Here is a 19936-nt window from a genome sequence, read left to right as displayed (position 1 = left end):
TAATCCCCTTTCAGCCATTTATTGCTTGATAAAAATGGCCAAAAACTCACAAGCAGTTGGTGGTCAAAACTCACATCCAGATCCACACAAAAAAGACGAAGTGGCCATGTTCTTTATGTCACTCATGAGGCCACGCCCCTTTAAGGCACCTATGCAACATTGCAGGGTTCTAACTTTTGGCATGTCCCAACATGCACTGATAATTAAACTCCATGAAACCAGTTATTTCTTCACATTCCCTTTTTTGTGTGTGTTGTCCATGTTTTTTACCACACATTGCTATTTTTCTGTATTAAAAACAAGTAAGAAAAATTGTGGTGCTAGGTTTATTTTTGGGGGGTAGGAGGGCTGGAAAAGATGAATAAGAATTTGATTCATTTCGGTGGTGACTATCTGATGTGAAATACAAATAAATCGAGCTGCAAGCTTGGTCAGGGAAAGAATTCAAAGTGTAAACAAAGGTTACACTTTCCAGTGATAAAAAAAAAATCTTTGTATTTATTACCATCAGTTTTGAGTCAAATACTTACTGTAGACAGAGGGAACTGCAAATTTACTGTCATTTTGAAAAATACATAACCGGTGACTACTGTATTTCGTGATGCATGTACAAATACAGCCGCCAAGATACTGCGGTGGTAGAAAGGGGATTGACTACAGCTGACTTGAACTGAAAACAACTACAAAAACATGTGTCCGGCCTTGTGCTGCCAAAAAGATTCATTGCTTTAATTTGCTTTAAAAAAAAAAAAAAAGTAATTAATCATTCAGAACCTGTGGGTGACAATGATCATTCGAACTCATATTGTAAATAGTTGTTGATGAGTTCATTGGAAGAGAGCTTTTACAGAAACAGTCTGAACCAATTTCAACCAAAACGGGTGACATGAAGACATTTTTTGTAGGGTTTATGTAAAATGGTTACTTGGAATGTTTTGGAGTAATTTGACAAAACAACACCATGTCACTTCGACAGCAGTTATAGCTATTTACTTGTCAAAAAAAACGTGCAGTTAATCGGCGCAATTAGAAAAGTCAGCTAATTTGCAATAACTCTGTTCGAATTTCCAAAGTGAACCGATTCATCTGTTGAAGTGTAAGGTAGGCAGTTTAAACCACGCACCATCTTATTTTCGAGTGACGCATTCCAACTAAGGTGACAGATAAGAAGGCTAAATTTACCATTCGAGCAATTTGTCTCAGTTGTTTGCATTGGGCTGTTTTTTTTAATCGTTTTCAACGCGGGATGACGTCATTGTGAAAGGTCATTTACTAATTTGCAACTCTCTCGCTCTCTCTCCCTCTCTCTCGCTTTCTCTTTCTCTGGTTGCCATGGCACCGCCTACCTGAGTCAGTCCAGCGGCTATAACTCGCTCGGTGCTCGGCATGTCCAGTCAGCACGCTGGTGCACGCCGGCGGCCACTTCTTTTGGGATCAGTGTGTGGACCGCGGCCCCGGCTCGATCGCGACGGACTGCGTGGATGGAGAGGGGGTGGGCGCGGGGGGTTACCGTAGCCGCACAAAAGCCGTTTCTTTACCTGCCCTCCCGGTGGTGGGGCTGCACGAGGGAACGCGCCTCTAAGCTGATTGGAACCGAAGGATGTGAATACCTCCGCGGGATTAGAGGGTTATTGGCCGAGGAACAATGCGCCGCGGCTCGGTGCGCCATTCCCGGCTTTTGTTGGCGAGGCGGCGGACGCACGGTCCCCGCTCTCCAGACTCCCAGCAGTGAGTCCACGCAGCCTCCCCGCTCCGTCTGCTCACCCACCCGGCGTGGATAATATGACTTCCTGGCCATTCACATATGGCAGCGTCCCTGTGTGTCTCCTGCTCATCGTGGCTCTCTGCGCTGGAACTTCCCATCCGGGTGAGTGGGGCCTCATTAGGGTCCAATTATTATCATATCTTGCAATTAAGCTACATTTTGCTCACGGTGTCCCTGTAAGCATTGCTTGAACCTACATCACTTTCACTTGCACTTTCAGCTTGATGTGGGGGGTTGAGTCTATGAAATTAAATTATTATTAATATTATCATATTTTCGAATGACCTTATTTTTATTTTCTGTACTTATTAGTTTACTTTGAAAAAATATAGAATTGATTATGTTTGCAATACACATTTTATTCCCATTTATGACATCTGAACACATTTTATTATGTGTTATAACGTATTTACTTCATTAACCTGTAAATTGAAAACTTGCTATTACATACACGCAGATCTAACGAATCCCACAGATGAAATATTTATAAGAAAAAGAGAGCCAAGAGGCAAGAAAGCCCACCATACTCTCATATTTTCAAGATGATTGGGAATTATTTACTGCTGCCTGTTAAATGTTGATATAATTGGGTCATAATGCCATTTTAGATGTGTTCCTCAACCTGCAGGCATTCTCTAGCCTACATTCCCCTCTCTGAGCATCGAGCATCATGAAAAAAAAAGTGATCTCAGCAGATACATCATCTCAATGAATCATTAATGCCAGCTTTAGTCACCCAAGGAATATTACGACTGGTTAAATAGTGCTTACTAAATGCCACGGTCTGGCTCCTTTAAAACGTGAGTGTGTATAACGTGAACTGATTGACTCACGTACTGTGCTCATGTGGCCTTTTGGAGGGGCACCTGTTCCCATGCTTAACTGCTTTTCCACAGCGACCGAAGTGGCTCGTGCAAGATGATAAGTTGTCCTTCCATCGTCGAAATGGTCCACGAGAGCGTTAATCATCCAGCCAGGCTCCGCTGCTGTTATATATAACCACCACGCACCATTTCATATGCAAATTCTCTTTTCTTCTCCCTTCTTTTGTCACTATCTTCCCTTATAGGCGACAACTTGTGCTCATCTGCTCTGATTACGTCTTGCAAAGAGTGCCTCAGACGTGGACCGCAGTGTTCCTGGTGCTTCCAAGAGGTATGGAATGTGTCGAAAAAAAAAAAATTGTCTACTTAGTCGTGCGTCTCTGGCATTCCTGGGATGATGCATTTGTTTTCGCCTTGTACGCCACCCACAGATGTGAACATGATGTTTAAAGCTTACCCCTGCGTGGACATGTGAATGTTTCCATTCCATTTCTACTCTTTCTCACGTCGCAGCAGAAAAGGCAAAGCCACATTTGACCCATATGTTTAGTCTAGTCTACCGCTGTAATCGTGTGCATCTGCCTGGGAGTTCTGTCTCATAAAGCATCCTTCCAGGATCACTGCCCAGCCTTGAGGAAGTGAAAAACTAAAAAAACAAAAAAAAAAAAACAAAAGAACACAGTGGCTTGTTTGGGAACTAGCACATCATCCAACATTTACATACGACCTGGACTACACAGTTGACACGAATGTGTTTACAAGCTTCAGGTGCTTTCCAAAGCTTGTGAACCTTGACCTTTGTCCAGCGTCGTGTGTGAAAGCATTCATTCCTCGGCCACCTGCCCGCTTTCCTTATTCATATTCTCGATATTGTATTTTAATATTTGACTCAGGACTTTCTGGATGGAGCGGCCGCTTGGCATCGCTGTGACTTGCGTGTGAACCTTCTCCGAAAAGGCTGCGGACCGGAATTCACAGAGAAATCCGACCTCAAGGTGGAGGTCAACGGCGCCGTCAGCGGCACGCAAGTGTCGCCGCGAGACGTCAGCATCACGCTCACGCCAGGTGGGCACAGCTCGATTTCAATTTCAGTTTCTCTACTTGGGCAGCACAGTGGTCGGGGCGCCTGACTCACAGTTCAGGCATTCAGTTTCTATCCTTGTGTGTGTATCGTTGTGCGCGCTAGGTGCGGAGGCTAGCTTCATAGTTAGCGTAAAGCAGCTGCCGCGATATCCGGTGGATCTTTACTACCTGGTGGATGTATCCGCATCCATGCAAGAAAATCTCGATCACGTAAGTGTGTCCACCCACTGAACCACCACGAATATGAAATACGTGGGAAAAAAACCTTCAGGCGCGTGCTGAAACTAATTGGCGCCTCCACCTCACAGCTTTAAATGTCATATTAAGCCCGCTCAAAAAAGCCGCAACCCCCGCAGTTTTCTAATTATTTCAGACAGGATATGAATATTTGAATATGCATGTGTATTTCTTTCCGTACCTTTTCCTCTCCCCCTCGCGTTGCAGCTCAAGACTGTGGGTGTAGCTCTGTCCCTGCGCATGGCGGAGCACTCCTCAGACCTTTGGCTCGGTTTCGGCTCCTTCGTGGACAAGCCGGTGTCGCCTTACATCAACGTGCATCCCACCAAGATCAACAACCCCTGCAGGTCGGAAGAATCGTTTGCTGATTGAAGTAGCATATTCAAATAATATTACAACAGGTGTCCCGAGGTGGTCTGTGTCAGATTTCCGGTTGCAAAACCTGTTCAACGCTGTTTTTGTAGCACTAATTCATGGACAAGAGGAAAAGTCGTAAAGGTTAGCTTGAGCCCCGCGCTCATTTCTACATGAATGGAAGAGTCCTTGAAACAGAACCAAGATCTATTATGGGCCATCTGCACTCTAATTCACATAGCAGTAGTGGTCCTGTAATAGTAACAGTCGTGCATGATGAAATGAAACAGTATTTTTTTATTGTTATTGTTTGTTTGTGTTGCACAGTTATAAATAAAAAGCTAAATAGAAGTTATAGTAACAAATGAAATGAATATGAGAGATGGAGTGGAGGATATCAGCGCATCATGGGAGAGTCCCTCAGCAGTGGGGGTCTCTGGCAGGGCAGCATAACTTAAAGATGATTCAGGTCGCAGCCCAGTTTCGTCAAAAAAAAAGAAGGTTCTCCATCTGCTCTGAGGTATGAATAGATAGTAAACGTATACAGTAAATAGTTCCTGGAAGCTGAGATGAGCCCGAAAGCTGAAGTCTCTTGCTTTTTGGTCCGCTTTTGAAGATTTGGGGGAGTACAAGTAGATCTGAGAGCAGAACGTTCAAGTGGCATAATGAAGCACGAATAATTATTTGACATAAGATGCTGAGGAAAGGGGAAGGGACATCTGAGGCTTGGACGTTTCTGTTTTTGCTCCATCCATCCATTTTCAATACCGCTTATTGTCACTCGGGTCCCGGGTGACCTGGAGCCGATCCCAGCTGACTTTGAGCGATTGGGAGACCTTCGCGGAGCACGTACACACTCACACGTGTGGGGAATTTGGAAACTTCAGTGAAACTAAGACGTGTTTATGGAAGGCGGTAGGCTAGTTTCGAACCCCCGGACTTTAGAACTATGACGCAGAAACGTTAGCCATCTGTCCACGGTGCTGCCTTTATCCATCATCCATGAACTTAATTGCAAATATATTTTTAGACCAAAGGAGGTGCGCAACTAACAAAGCGAAATCCGAGGATTTTTCCCTCAATCTGCAATGTGACTCAGAGTGACTTTGCGATTTTTGGATGACCCATTGTTCCAATGACGAGCTGCCTCTGAGTGGGAGACTCAGACAAGGGGCTTTTCACTGTGAACACAACAATCAATAACTGTTTCCGTTTGGGGCTTCTTTTTTTTTTTTTTTCTTAAATCCAGTGACTACGCGATCCACTGCCGTCCTGCCCACGGCTTCCACCACGTCTTAAGCATGACTGGAAACATGAGCGAGTTCACACGCGTGATCAAACGCCAACGCATCTCGGGGAACATGGATACACCCGAGGGAGGCCTGGACGCGATGCTGCAGGCTGCTGTGTGCCAGGTGTGTGAGTCCACCTTTGGTCGGCAGCATGGGCTCGTTGCTTAATACGATTTTTAGAAATCAACCTAAATTATGAAGGAATTATAAGGCATCGTTGGTAAAAAATTGGCACATTGACAACGACAAAACAATCTTTTGTGTTGTGTTTGTGTGTTGATTAACCTACATGCATGCTTTTGGAATGTTAAAGGAAGGGAAAGCCCAGCCTTTATTTTAATAGTCCAATAAATATGAATTGAAATTGACCGGTCAGTGCATTTGGTCAAAGGGGGGCCTTTTTTTGCGCTAGAATGGTGGCATTCTGACATAGCGTCAGAGAACACCCCCCGGAATCCCACGTAATGATGCCCCGATTTGGCTCGGACCAACACGCTCTCAACACAGTGGCAGTAGCTCATACTATGACTGCAGGGGGGCTGTGAGTCAAGCCATGCAGGGGGGCCTGAGTAACCAGACTGCAGGGAAACACCGGGGCACTCATGGCTCCACAAATAGACTCTCCATTATGTCATGCCTATCTTATTAGCTCGCCGACTTTCCTTAAATATACTCACAGACCCCCTTTTCTCCCACAGTCTATGACAGAGACATAAACAGGGGGGGTTGTGACTAGTGAGAGAATTTTTTTTTCCTTTCCTTGAGAGCCATATGAACTCAGAGTGAAATTGGAGTCTCTTACCACATGTGTTATGCTATGTGCTTACATTTTCCACATCACTCTTTATGTTGTGCTGCTGACAAGTGCGCTCGAGAAAAAAAATCATGAGCGAATACATACTCCTCTCCTAATATATACAAAGGTACTGGGTACAATTGCAAATAATCAAGATGAATTAAGTGGATTATAAAAGTAAGAGCATCTCTTAATATATACAGGGAAGAAAATAAGTATTTGAACACCCTGCTATATTGCAAGTTCTCCCACTTAGAAATCATGGAGAGGTCTGAAATTTTCATCGTAGGTGCACGTCCATTGTGAGAGAGAATAATCTAAAAAGAAAAATACAGAAATCACAATGTATGATTTTTTAGCAATTTATTTGTGTGCTACAGCTGCAAATAAGTATTTGAACACCAGGTTTGCACACTCTGCAGGAGGGATTTTGGCCCACTCCTCCACACAGATCTTCTCTGGATCAGGCAGGGTTCTGGGCTGTCGCTGAGAAACACAGAGTTCCAGCTCCGTTCAAAGATTTTCTATTTAGTTTAGGTCTGGAAACAGGCTAGACCACACCAGAACCTTGATATGCTTTTTACGTAGCCACTCCTTGCTTTTCCTGGCTTTGTGCTTCAGGTCATTGTCATGTTGAAAGACCCAGTCAGACCCATCTTTAATGCTCTGACTGAGGGAAAGAGGTTGTTGCCCAAAATCACACAATATGTGGCCGCGGTAATCTTCTCCTTAATACAGTGCAGTCGTCCTGGCCCATGTGCAGAAAAACACCCCCAAAGCATGATGCTACCACCCCCATGATTCATAGTAGGGATGGTATTCTTGAGATGAAACTCATCATTCGTCTTCCTCCAAACTCAGTTAGTGGAATTCTGACCAAAAAGTTCCAAATCTTTTTCCCATAACTCTTCTGTATCATCCAAATGGTCATTGGCAAACTTGAGATGGGCCTTGACATGTGCCGGTTTAAGCAGGGGAACCTTCCGTGCCATGCATGATTTCAAACTATGAGATCTTAGTGTATTACCGACAATCACCTTGGAAACGGTGGTCCCAGCTCTTTTCAGGTCATTGATCAAGTCCTCTCGTGTAGTCCTGGGCTGATTCTAAGGATCATTGAGACCCCACGAGGTGATATCTTGCATGGGGCTCCACTCCGATTGGGATTGACCATCATGTTCAGCTTCTTCCATTTTCTAATGATTGCTACAACAGTGGGCCTTTTTTCACCAAGCTGCTTGGCAATTTCTCCGTAGCGCTTTCCAGTCGTGTGGCATGGTACAATTTTGTCTCTAGTGTCTTTGGACAGCTCTTTGGTGTTGGCCTTGTTACAAGTTTGAGTGTTACTGACTGCATGGGGTGGACAGGTGTGTTTAAGCAGCTAATGACCTCATGCAGGTGCATTTGATTCAGGATAATACATGGAGTGGAGGAGGACTTTTAAAGGCAGACTAACAGGTCTTTGAGGGTCAGAATTTTAGCTGATACACAGATGTTCAAATACTTATTTGCAGCTGTGTCACACAAATAAATTGTTATAAAATCATACACTGTGATTTCTGGATTTTTCTTTTTAGATTATTTCTCTCACAGTGGACATGCACCTACGATGAAAATGTCACACCCCTGCATGATTTGTAAGTGGGAGAACTTGCAATATAGCAGGGTGTTCAGATACTTATTTTCTTCACTGTATACATCTACTGGAATGGACCACAGAATAATAAAAGAAAAACAAACAAAGGACAAACTGCTGCAAGAATAAATAAACTAATGTTACATTTGCACGGTACGATAGTTGATATGACAAATTGATATCAGTATGATAATGAAAAGACTTAGAATAACTAAAAAAAAATAATTAAAAATGAACCAAATGTAGATCAACAAAATATGCAGTTTTATACTGTACATAGCTACTGTATACAGTATTCCTAATGATTTAATCTTGCTGTACTTGCTGAGGCGATGCAATGTTGACAAAAGTTGCAGAAAAAAAAGAAAATTCTTGGCTACTCACCTTCAGCTAACTCCACTTGAACTTCTTTCTTTCCCCAACAACTCCACCAAGGTATCCGGAAACTGTTAGCTTAGGTGTAATTCTGCAAAAAAATGTAGAATAAATAAACTGTGATGAAAGCGGCGCTTCTTTCCTGAGGGAAAGCACGCGGATATTATTTCCACTTAGCTGCGTCTCCTTTTCAGAGAGCCGTGGGCTGGCGTCCAGAGGCCAAGCGTCTGTTACTCCTGATGACCGACCAACCTTCTCACCTCGCCCTAGACAGCCGGCTGGCGGGAATCGTCATTCCTCACGACGGTCTGTGCCACCTGGAAAACAACGTCTACACTGGGAGCACCAGGATGGTGAGTTCGCTTGGGGAAAAAAAGGCCATAGAAGCAACATAGATGATTACTTACACTAGTAAATTAACCCTAAAACAAAAAAAGGCAATTTTTCTCTTTTGATATTCAACCGTAGGACCACCCCAGTCTGGGCCAGTTGTCTGACAAACTGCTGGAAAAACACATTTACTCCATCTTTGCTGTGGAGAAACAGCAGTACCAGTGGTACGAGGTAATATCCACACCCTAGAAAACATGTCACAAATCACAATTATTGGAAGGCTGTTGCGTCAATTGTAACAAGGTTGTTTACTTGGTGGCCTTCATCATCATTAGTCAAAAGGTGAATGAGTCCAAAGTGCTTAAGACTGTTGGATGTGGTGTCGTCATTCAGGTATTTTGAACCGTGCAACGGTAAAGACTGTTCGTGTGTCCCTTGCATCATAAAAACAACTCACATAAGAGTTTCCAAGCTGCTGTTAAAAAAGCAATGGTTAAAAAAAAAGTTACAAAGTACAAACACTTCAATACTGCCTTCAAATAGATTTTTCACATATATGTACTTGAGTATTTCCAATTATTTTTATTTTTGCCTACGTTTGAGAACAACTATCCACACATTCAATAGCTTATTGCGTCAAAATGGGCTCGTTACTTTTTTCAGTTTTCACAGATGATCATACAACTTTAGCAAAAAAAAAAAAAAAAAAAGTAGAAGGAGGATCTTGATTAATTGAGATCTTGGGAACGTAGATATATATGTATATACGCCATCCGTGGCCGTAAAGGATTGGTCTTATCTATCCTAAAAACCATGACCCTCCTCCATCCAAAAATTCTCCATCAAATCTGAAAGAGCACATGAGGTGACTTTATTTTTCCTAGTTGTTACCATTAAGTCATTTATCATTTTTCGGGTAGTTACTGTACTTCACAACACTAGCAAAACTATGGGAATATTTTGCTTAGATAGCATAAGAGTCAAGCTGTTGCTATGCAGCTCTTAATCACCATGAAACAAATGAAATGTGTTTTTTTTCCTTTGTACTCAGAACAACCACTGCTTAAGTTAGAGAGAAACTATTTTTTCTAGTTTTCATTTTTTTTGTCTTAAGATGTTAAAAACGTAAGCAATATACAGTAACTATATAATGTAATATTTTTACACAAATACATGAGTTGAATCAGCACATTACCAGTCCCACTGTTATTACCATTTTATTAACTTATTTTACACAGTATCTGTGCATCTACTTTAAAACAGATTGCGAGTACTTTTGACACCTGTTCTAAAAAGTAAGATATTGTTTTGGCTCTTGTATAATGCAGGAATATCTGGGACATTTTCTCCCCGCAGGAGTTGGTGCGCTTGCTCCCTGGCTCCTACCTGGGGAAGATCGGTTTCTTCCAGTCCCCAAACCTCATTGATCTCGTGGTGGACTCGTACAAGGTGAACGCTCCTCTAGTTTATTTTGGACTTCCCGCGCTCATCGGTTCAAACGTCCGATGACAAAAGAAGGACGGGACTAGGTTGGAAAAGAGACTGCAGCAGTGGGAATATCTCAAGAGACTAGTGTGTGTGCGTGTGCATGTGCGTGTGTGACTAGTGGTTTGTTCCTCTGGCTGCCGTCTGGCCTATAATCCCGCTTCCAGCACAGCGCTCCTTTATTTGTTCCTAGAATCGTCCGAATCCACAGATCTGGGTGCACGCTTGCACAAATACAGGCAGCTGAATTTGAACAGAAGCTGCTATTGTAACAGCCATCAGAGCCCCCCAGCCCTCCATCCACCCCCCTCACCCCAATTCCTTCCCACAAACTAGGTGTCCCGACTATGTAGAAAAACAAAGATTCTATTTTCGGCCCCACCTCTTTTTTTCCCATAAACTTCTCGCATTTCAGGGCACTAAAAAATAAACAATGAGGGCATTCTGAGGACACGCTGCAAATTTCAATAGTCACAATTATCGCTCTGGGGCTCAAATTTCCCATCATCACATCTGCATTCCTACGGCGCTATGCAAGATTTCTTTTTTGGAGCGCATTGGCTCACGCCGATGTGTTTCTTTCTAGAGCTTGTTGGCAGAAGTGACATTGTTGGTGTCAGTGGACGACGAGGTGTTCAGCAGGTACTGGACGTCCGTGTCACCCATCTGCCCCGAAGGGGCCACGGCCAAAGGCCAGAGCTGCCTCGGGGTGCAGCCTAACCAGACGGTAAGGCCACAAAAGCACACCCAACAAAGTTTTAGCATTGAATTACTTTCACTACAAACAACAGAAAAGAAAAAGGAGAATAATCTTAAATGAGCAGATTAGGTCTAAAAACTCTATTAAATGCAAAAAAAAAAAAAAAAAAAACGGTGATTTCCTGACTGGTTTGTTTGTAATATATGTATTATTTGGAAACAGGTAATTAAAATCACTTTGTTCCGACTTAGAACATAATGTCAAATCTGCAGTATTGTATCATATTACCACAGAACCTTGTGAAAAAAAAAATTGTTAGATTCAGTCACGCCAACCGAGGACTTTGTTTTGTCCTTTTGCTTTCCTTTCACTCCCTAATCTCCTCATAAATCTCCTCTCCTCCCACTGAATCATGCCTCAGTAGTTCAGCCCTTTAATCCACGCTTGGATAAAATGAATTATGGAAAGTACCCCAATCGTTATCAGCACGACAATAAAAAAAAAGAATAAAATCTGTGCATATTTTTTCAAACTAATTAACATCGACGGCCTATTAAATTCCTTTGATGAGTAAAGACAGAATGTTTCCTGCGCAGGAGCATCATTAGCGAAGGTTCTCCTGTGCGCCTCATTAAAAAAAAAAAAAAAAACAGGTCTTTTTAATTTGTTTTGAAGTAGAACTTAACGTCCACTTTATCAAGACGCCAACCTTTCCAACCCACACACTCCCGTTACTGCCAAGACAAATGCTGGCCTTTCACTAAGCGTTCAGCTCCTAAATGTCCTTATCAAGTGGGGGAACAAAGACGCTATTTTGGGATCAACCTACTTTTTTCCCCTCGTAAGCCGCCCACATTTAAAGGGAATAAAAACACCCAACAGTGAGGGAGCTCTGGGAAGGTTACAACATTCACTAATCCCACTCGTCGTACATGTTGTCTCCCACAGGCCTGAAAGCAAAACAACAAACAACCCAAATTTGAATGATTCCAACAATCATAAAGTTTATACAGTGAAGAAAATACGTATTTCAACACCCTGGCACTTGGAAATCATGGAGGGGTCTGAAATTTTCATCGTAGGTCCGTGTCCACTATGAGAGATAATCTAAAAAAATCCAGGAATCTCAATGTAGGATTTTTTTAATGATTTATTTGTGTAATACAGCGATAAATAAGTATTTGAACACCTGTCTATCAGCTAGAATTCTGACCCTACATAAAATTCCACCTCCACTCCACGGATCAGATGCACCTGTGTAAGGTCCTTAGCTACATAAAGACACCTGTCCACCCCATACAATCAGTAGAAAATAAGTATTTGAACACCCTGCTACATTGCAAGTTCTCCCACTTGGAAATCATGGAGAGGTCTGAAATTTTCATCGTAGGTGGATGTCCACTGAAACAGTGATAATCAAGAAAGACAAATCCAGAAATCACAATGAAGGATTTTTTTTAACGATTTATATGTGTTACAGCTGCAGATAAGTATTTGAACACCTGTCTCTCAGCTATAATTCTGACCCTCAAAGACCTGTTAGTCCGCCTTTAAAAGTCCGCCTCCACTCCAAGTATTATCCTGAATCAGATACACCTGTGTGAGGTCATTACCTGCTTAAACACACCTGTCCACCCCATGCAGTCAGTAAGACTCAAACTTGTAACATGGCCAAGACCAAAGAGCTGTCCAAAAACAACAGAGACAAAATTGTACCATGCCACACGACTGGAAAGCGCTACGGAGAAATTGCCAAGCAGCTTGGTGAAAAAAGGCCCACTGTTGTAGCAATCATTAGAAAATGGAAGAAGCTGAACATGATGGTCAATCCCAATCGGAGTGGAGCCCCATGCAAGATATCACCTCGTGGGGTCTCAATGATCCTTAGAATCAGCCCAGGACTACACGAGAGGACTTGATCAATGACCTGAAAAGAGCTGGGACCACCGTTTCCAAGGTGACTGTCGGTAATACACAAAGATGTCATGGTTTGAAATCATGGATGGCATGGAAGGTTCCCCTGTTCAAACCAGCAGATGTCAAGGCCTGTCTTAAGTTTGCCAATGACCATTTGGATGATACAGAGGAGTCATGGGAGAACATTTTGTGGTTAAAATTATGGCAAAATGAAACTTTTTGGTCATAATTCTACTAACCGTGTTGGGAGGAAGACGAAAGATTAGTTCCATCCCAAGAACACTGTCCCAACTGTGAAGCATGAGGGTGGTGGCATCATGCTTTGGGGGTGTTTTTCTGCACACGGGACAGGACGACTGCACTGTATTAAGGAGAGGATTACAGCGGCCATGTACAGTTTTGTGAGATTTGGGGGAACAACCTCTTTCCCTCTGTCAGAGCATTGAAGATGGGTCGTGGCTGGGTCTTTCAACATGACAATGACCCGGAGCACACAGCCAGGAAAACCAAGGAGTGGCTCTGTAAAAAGCATATCAAGGTTCTGGCGTGGCCTTGCCAGTCTCCAGACCGAAACCCAAAAGAAAATCATTGGAGGGAACTGAGACTCCGTGTTTCTCAGCGACAGCCCAGAACCCTGCCTGATCCAGAGAAGATCTGTGTGGAGGAGTGGGCCAAAATCCCTCCTGCAGTGTGTGCAAACCTGGTCAACAACTACAGGAAACGTTCGACCTCTGTAATTGCAAACAAAGTACCAAATATTAACATTGGTTTTGTTGGGTGTTCAAATACTTATTTGCAGCTGTATCACACAAATAAATCATTAAAAAAATCATACATTGCGATTTCTGGATTTTTCTTTTTAGATTATCTCTCTCACAGTGGACATGCACCTACAAAGAAAATTTCAGACCCCTCCATGATTTCTAAGTTTGAGAACTTGCAATATAGCAAGGTGTTCAAATACTTATTTTCTTCACTGTACACTATGTTTCTCTGAACCAACTGTGAACTCAATTCATCCATGTCTTCAAGGCTGAATATTCACATGCTTGCTAATGGTTTTTTTTTTTTTTTGGTTTGTTTGTTTTTTAAACTGACCACAGGTCTACTTTAACGTCAGCATCGGCCTCCACTCCTGTCCCGACCACGGTGCGGATGAAGACATCCTAGCCATGGTTCGCCCTGTGGGCTACAACGAATCCACCACCGTTCGGATCCGCTCCAAATGTCAGTGTCGTTGCGGGTCAACCGGACGCTGCCACGAGAACGACCGGTCGCCGTGTGGGGGGACTACGGATGGCGGCGGTCAGCGGCACGTGCCGCTTCAGGGACTTGTTAATGAATCAAAGTGGAATTGTCGAGCGGAAGGCTCTCATGTGGACTGCAGCGGCCGTGGGGTGTGCGAATGTGGGAAGTGTGTGTGTGAACGCAGTAGACTTGGTACGATCTATGGAAAATACTGCGAGAAGGATGATTTCTCCTGTTCTTACAAAGACGGACTGCTGTGTGGGGGTACGTTTTCTAAAGACAAAACTACGAACGAAACGCAATCATAACCTAAAACCGTCGTGCAAATTGTCTTACTCCTGTCTGTTCCTTTCAGGACGTGGTGTGTGTGTGTTGGGCGAATGTGTGTGCGAGGACAATTGGACAGGCCATAGCTGCGGTTGTCCCATCTCCACGGCAACCTGCCAAACACCTGACGGCTCGTTGTGCAGCGGACGAGGCGCGTGTGTGTGCGGCCAGTGCGTGTGTGACAACCACAGATTCTCTGGAGACTTCTGCGAGAGATGTCCTGCTTGTCAGAGCTCCTGCCAGTCACACCGGTGCGTCATTATTTTTGCTGCCACAAAGCATGATGGGTAACCGCTGTGTATCTGTAAAGCTGATGTGTTTTTGTTGGCGTTGTGCGTCTCTTCCAGGAAGTGTGTGGACTGTCACGCGTCTCATGGTCTCAGACAACATGAGGCGGGACACTGTAACCACACTTGCGAATCGGACGTCTTCTATATCAGCGATTTGATGTCAGGTAGAGCTTTTTATTGTTTGGTACCCTCGAGTAGAACAATTACGGTGCGCTCATTGTACTACTTTGGCTCACTAATGATATTATTTCCACAACAGTATGACATTTCTGCAGTAAAACATAGTATGATTCAGTACTCTGCAAGGTAAAATAGGCCTTTATGAACCACCTAGGACTCCACTTGTAGTACCTCTTGTACTACTAGTAGCCTGCAGATAGAGCACAGGATTGGCTTATTGTACCATAATTTCTTGTGTATACAGTAATGTACGGAAGTGTATTGCTGCGACACACAAAAAAAAAATAAGGTCGCCACCACATTATGTGATATATTTCACATTATAATGTAGTTAATTACATGTTATAATGTGAATCATTTCACATTATAGCGTGAGTTGTTTAACATTATAATGTGACGCGTTTCAATGTTTTCATTTCATTGCATTTTTCACACATTTCACAAAACTATAGGATGCTAAGAATAAAATGCATGTTCTTGCTCCATGCATAAGGGCCAGTCTTCATGCAAGAGGTAATCACCACGGCTACGTAAAAAGCTCACCAATTCCACGTTTTGCGTGAAGAGGGGTGAAATTTATTTTTTTCATTATTTTCTACATTATAACGTGAAACAAATCTACGTTATAATGTGAAATGATTCACATTATAATATGAAACAAATCACATTATAATGTGAAACATCACGTTATAATGTGGTAGGGACCTTATTTTGGGGTGTGGCAGCAATATGCTTCCATACTAATACATATTTTTTCCCCTAAAAAAATTGTCAAAACTCAATAGTGCGCACTATAGTTGGGCATACGTGAAACTGGGGGGAAAAAAGTTTACATTTTATAAATGTATGCTGCCATCTAGAGGTTACGAAAAAGTAGCCTATGCTTTTATTGCAATATGACGGGTGCCTATGACTGCATATACATACAGTTGTGCTCATAAGATTACATACCCTGGCAGAATTTGTGAATTTTTTTTTATATGATGATTTTTTTTCATTAACTCAACAATTGGGATTTTTGCCTTAATGTTTACTCTTAACATCACCAAATTATAATTTTTTTTATTATTTTTTAACATTTTATTTTATATACAATATATGATTACTATATTATTGTTATTATTTATAATCAAATTATCGTTATTTCGCAACCAGGGGGAAATTGGATTCAGTGTATGCACATCAGTGGTGACCACTGTCGCTACTGGTTTCAAACAAGCTCAGAGTCTGGACGGAACCAGCTTCACATTAGCACAAGAGCAGGTATGCACACACACACATAGACACACACAAACAGTCAAACACTTGCCTTCATTCCAGCACTACTATCACTCCGGGTCAACTGCACCCTGGTGCATTTGAGTCAGCAAGCCTGCTGTCAAGAGTTGCAGCTGCATTTTACATTTCCCCCCTCTTCCTTGCTCTCTTTCTCAACTTTACTCTTTTACAAACACACACATGCGCACGCGTACGCAATTTCAAATACACAACGCTCAGGTTTACACTTTCACACGCGTTTGCACATCTAAGTGTTACAGTTCATCCCCGCCTGAGTTTTGGAACAAAACTGCTCATTGTGCATCCGTGCATTCCCCCCCCAATCCTCCCTTATCCCCTAAACGCAGCGGGACACTCTGCTGACGCCTACTCCACCCGGGAGCAGCGGGAGCCAGGTCTCCATAGTAACCCTGTTACTAAATGTCTTTGGGCTCTTTGTTTTGAGCCGCGAGGCTGTCATCCACACACGGTCCCAGCAGAGACCCGGCTAATAGCCAACTATTCAGAGCGCCGTTTGTGTGCGTGTGCGTATCATTCATACTGAAGCACAGTACAGTGAACTCCCGCCAATTTGCGGTTTGACATTTACAAATGCACCTATTCAAGATACTGAAAACTTTACTTATCCCTGCGGGGAAATTTGGACAATTGAAAGCAGACAGTCATTGACACTAGTTGACAAATTCATGAGTAGGGCTGTAAAATGCAAAGTCCTAGAACTCTTAGAACCTCTGGGGGACCTACTTGGATATCCTCGTCTGGGTTCTACAGGCCGGTCACCATAGACTGCAACTGAAAGGCAGCCTCTCAAATGCCTAAAAGAGAGTCAACCTCAGCTAGTAGCTGAAACGCTCAACTACAGTACTGCCGTATTTAGTTTATTTGTGCTCTTTCAAAAATGCTCTCCATAGGCTGAAATGAAAGCCCTGGCTTGTAGGAAAGTAGCAATGGGTATCAAGCAAATATGATGAAATGATAGCTCGACTCTTGGGAAGGAGCTAAGTTTAGCCTGAGTCGTTAGTCGGAGTTACAGAGCACCTCTGATGCATTGTTTTGTTAATTCTATAACATAATCATCTGTAAGCCCTTCATCTTTAAACATAAATTGGTAACGATATTAGTATGAGGCTGAGTATTTTGGATTACATTTAAAGGGGAAGTCCGGTGGTTTGCATTAACAATTTATCCAATAGGTCATGTAATATGTACTCAATCTTAACAATGTGATGTTAAATCCTCTCTCATTTAATAGTCTTTTGAGAAGATTTTTATCGACAATTACGAATTTTCAGGGGTTAGGGTTAACCTAGGCCTCCCAGTCCGCATCATTCCGCCCGAAGAATCGTCCGAATATTCAACATTATTTACAGCCACAGGTTCAAATCTGTATGGAAGTATTCCTCCGTCTTCTCGATCAACCGATATTGCTATTTCTTCATCAGATGAGGTTAAATCCGAGAAATCAGCGCTGGGCTTAAATTGTGTCCCATGTATTCGAGCGTTTGGAACGGCACGTAACACGTCACATCCGTCCACGTAGGTCATGTGACTCGCGAAAATGGCATACTACATGACCTATCGGATACATTGTTAATGCAAACCACCGGAATTCTCCTTTAAGGTTTAAATTATTACTTTGGTATTATAATCACTTTCAGGATGGGAAGTTAATTTTTTACGATAGGTTTTGTTCCCTACCCCTGCCAATAGGACGTGTTTCATTAACTTCAAAATGCACCTCTTTCTGACACGTGTGTGTGTGTGTGTGTGTGTGTGTGTGTGTGTGTGTGTGTGTGTGTGTGTGTGTGTGTGTGTGTGTTTGTGTGTGTGTGTGTGTGTCCACAGAGTGCGCCAGTCGAGGCCGGCTGGTCGGGACCTTCCTGAGTGTGTGCGCGCTGACGGTTCTGTGCGGGCTGGTGGTGGTGGCAGTCTCCAGGCTGCTCCTGCAGAAACGAGGCTGGTCGCCCGGAGATGCCGGTCAGGACGGAGAATATCACTGCACTAGCAAGGTGAGCTCACCCGCGAGCCCAGCAAGGAGTTAATAGAAGCTGACTTTGAAAAAAAAAAAAATTATTAAAGATCGTTTAACTGTCAGGATTTGTCTGCTATATGACTGCAGGCAAGCCAACATGCTTACATCTGCGTTTTACATTTCCACTCCTCTCCCAGCTTTAGTAAATGCAATGCTGCTGAGAAAATGGAGGGAAAAGGTGTCTAAACTATTTTGGACTGCTTGTCTGACTTACAGCGGTCCATAAACGTACTCCAACCATGGCTCATAAATAAATTTTGCAACATTGCTGAATATCGTAACCGATATTGCATATTCGCCGCCACCCTTCAGGAATTGTCCTTCATCCCGACAAGCAATGAGAAAACAGTGACTTACAGAAGAGACCGGTCGCCTGACCATTCGTTGGAGATGACCGTTCAAGTCAAGATGCCCCTCGGTGAACCTTGGCAGTGATCGGTGGGCGCAAGTGGAAGTCGAGGAGTCAGACTGTGATCTACTTGGCTGCCGATGGGAAATGTCCGACGGTAGTAAGCAATTGAAAACCTCCATGTTATGATGATGATGTTGTTGTTTTTTTAAGACTTTGGGACTGAGATGGCCAGTACAGTATTTTTGGTTATAGGGCTGCACCCCCCCCCCCCCAACTCCCTGTGCGGTGGTACTGATGTAAGTTTTGTAAAAAGTTGATCATCCAGCCATTGCCACTCTAATTTATACGCGTTTGCGTGCTTGTGTCTTGTGTGGCGTGAGGGCTTCGATTCCCAAATTTATGATCTAAATATTTTGTCTCGGGCTTATCCTGCCCCCTTGTGGTCAGCTTGAGGTACGACTTTTTCACCAATTCCGCTGTCTGCACACGTAGTGCATGTTGCTTTATGACTTTAGGGTTAATTTATGATGTGCACTTATTTTCTATTGCGCGTTGCGTGTTTTTAATTGATTCGTTTCTTTCATTTTTCTTTTGTTTCATTTTTTGTTGACTGATCAATTACATTGCATTCAGGCTTTTTGGGCTTTTGGGGGGGTAATTATTATTATTATTCTATCAGAGTAGTTTCATGTGATTTTCAGTTGTCGATCTGTTTAGACTTGCACTTATTTTGCATTGTACTACTGAGGTGTTCCATCATTTCGGGGCACGAGAGCCGTTCAGTGGGATTGAAATAACTTTTTTTGTGTGTGTGCTACGTCGGGCATTAAGGGCACAGTAACAAATCCACTGGAATAACAATAAAAGGGTACCATTTCCTGGGAGCGTAATATCATAAGCATGAACACGTGACCTCAAATGAAAAGTGCGCTTGCTGTATGTTGGCCACCTGCCACAACCAACCGAACTGGACTGATGACTTAACACTTTTGAATCCACGGTACATGTCCAAGCTAAGCTCGAAAGGTACTAAGATCCTAGGTGGTAGAGTGCTCGTCCATTCTCTGCACTAGATGACCTTCCAGTCCTTTTCTTTTGTTTTTTTTTTCTTTTTTTAAATGTGATTTCAATTTGAGACGATTTATGTTTACAGCATTAGCTGCTTTATCTTTTTTTTCTGCTAAGCCATGAACACTACTATTTATTGTAATGTATTTTCTCATTACTTGATAAGTAAGTTGTACTATTATACAGTGAGTCTACTTGAGGTACGATGTTGGTTACTCCCCCCACCCCACCCCCCAAAAAAAATCTACAATAAGTGAATCATCTCATTGAAGTAACAGCAGCACTTGTTTGTAGGTTTAGTGTCCACTGTGATTTGTTGTATAACATGTCTTTCTTTCACAATAAAAGAGCCCAAGATTGTTGA

General features: G+C 42.9%; 2 protein-coding genes across 4 annotated transcripts in view; one reads left to right on the top strand and one right to left on the bottom strand.

The window, feature by feature from the left end:
- Nucleotides 1-4159, bottom strand: part of LOC133495494 (transmembrane protein 196) — a 25448-nt gene extending 21289 nt beyond the window's left edge. Inside the window, exon 1 of one of the 3 annotated variants that reach the window (XM_061810673.1) lies at nucleotides 4091-4159. The gene's annotated coding sequence lies outside the window, so the exon portion shown is untranslated. Of the gene's footprint in view, nucleotides 1-1346; nucleotides 1478-2602; nucleotides 2829-4090 lie in introns of those variants that run through there. The other 2 variants (XM_061810441.1, XM_061810521.1) reach the window with 2 other exon arrangements.
- Nucleotides 1415-19936, top strand: itgb8 (integrin, beta 8). Its single transcript, XM_061810136.1, has 16 exons — nucleotides 1415-1867; nucleotides 2835-2920; nucleotides 3483-3654; nucleotides 3776-3882; nucleotides 4117-4256; nucleotides 5513-5678; nucleotides 8557-8715; nucleotides 8831-8926; nucleotides 10052-10144; nucleotides 10767-10907; nucleotides 13901-14309; nucleotides 14401-14623; nucleotides 14720-14826; nucleotides 15998-16105; nucleotides 17966-18129; nucleotides 18465-19936. The coding sequence occupies exons 1-16, from the start codon at nucleotides 1783-1785 to the stop codon at nucleotides 18585-18587; spliced, it is 2379 nt and encodes a 792-aa protein (XP_061666120.1). The 5' UTR covers nucleotides 1415-1782; the 3' UTR covers nucleotides 18588-19936.

This window comes from Syngnathoides biaculeatus, chromosome 1 (genome assembly GCF_019802595.1).
Source record: "Syngnathoides biaculeatus isolate LvHL_M chromosome 1, ASM1980259v1, whole genome shotgun sequence".
NCBI classification, from domain to species: Eukaryota; Metazoa; Chordata; class Actinopteri; order Syngnathiformes; family Syngnathidae; genus Syngnathoides; species Syngnathoides biaculeatus.
This window is presented reverse-complemented; position numbering and strand designations above follow the sequence as displayed.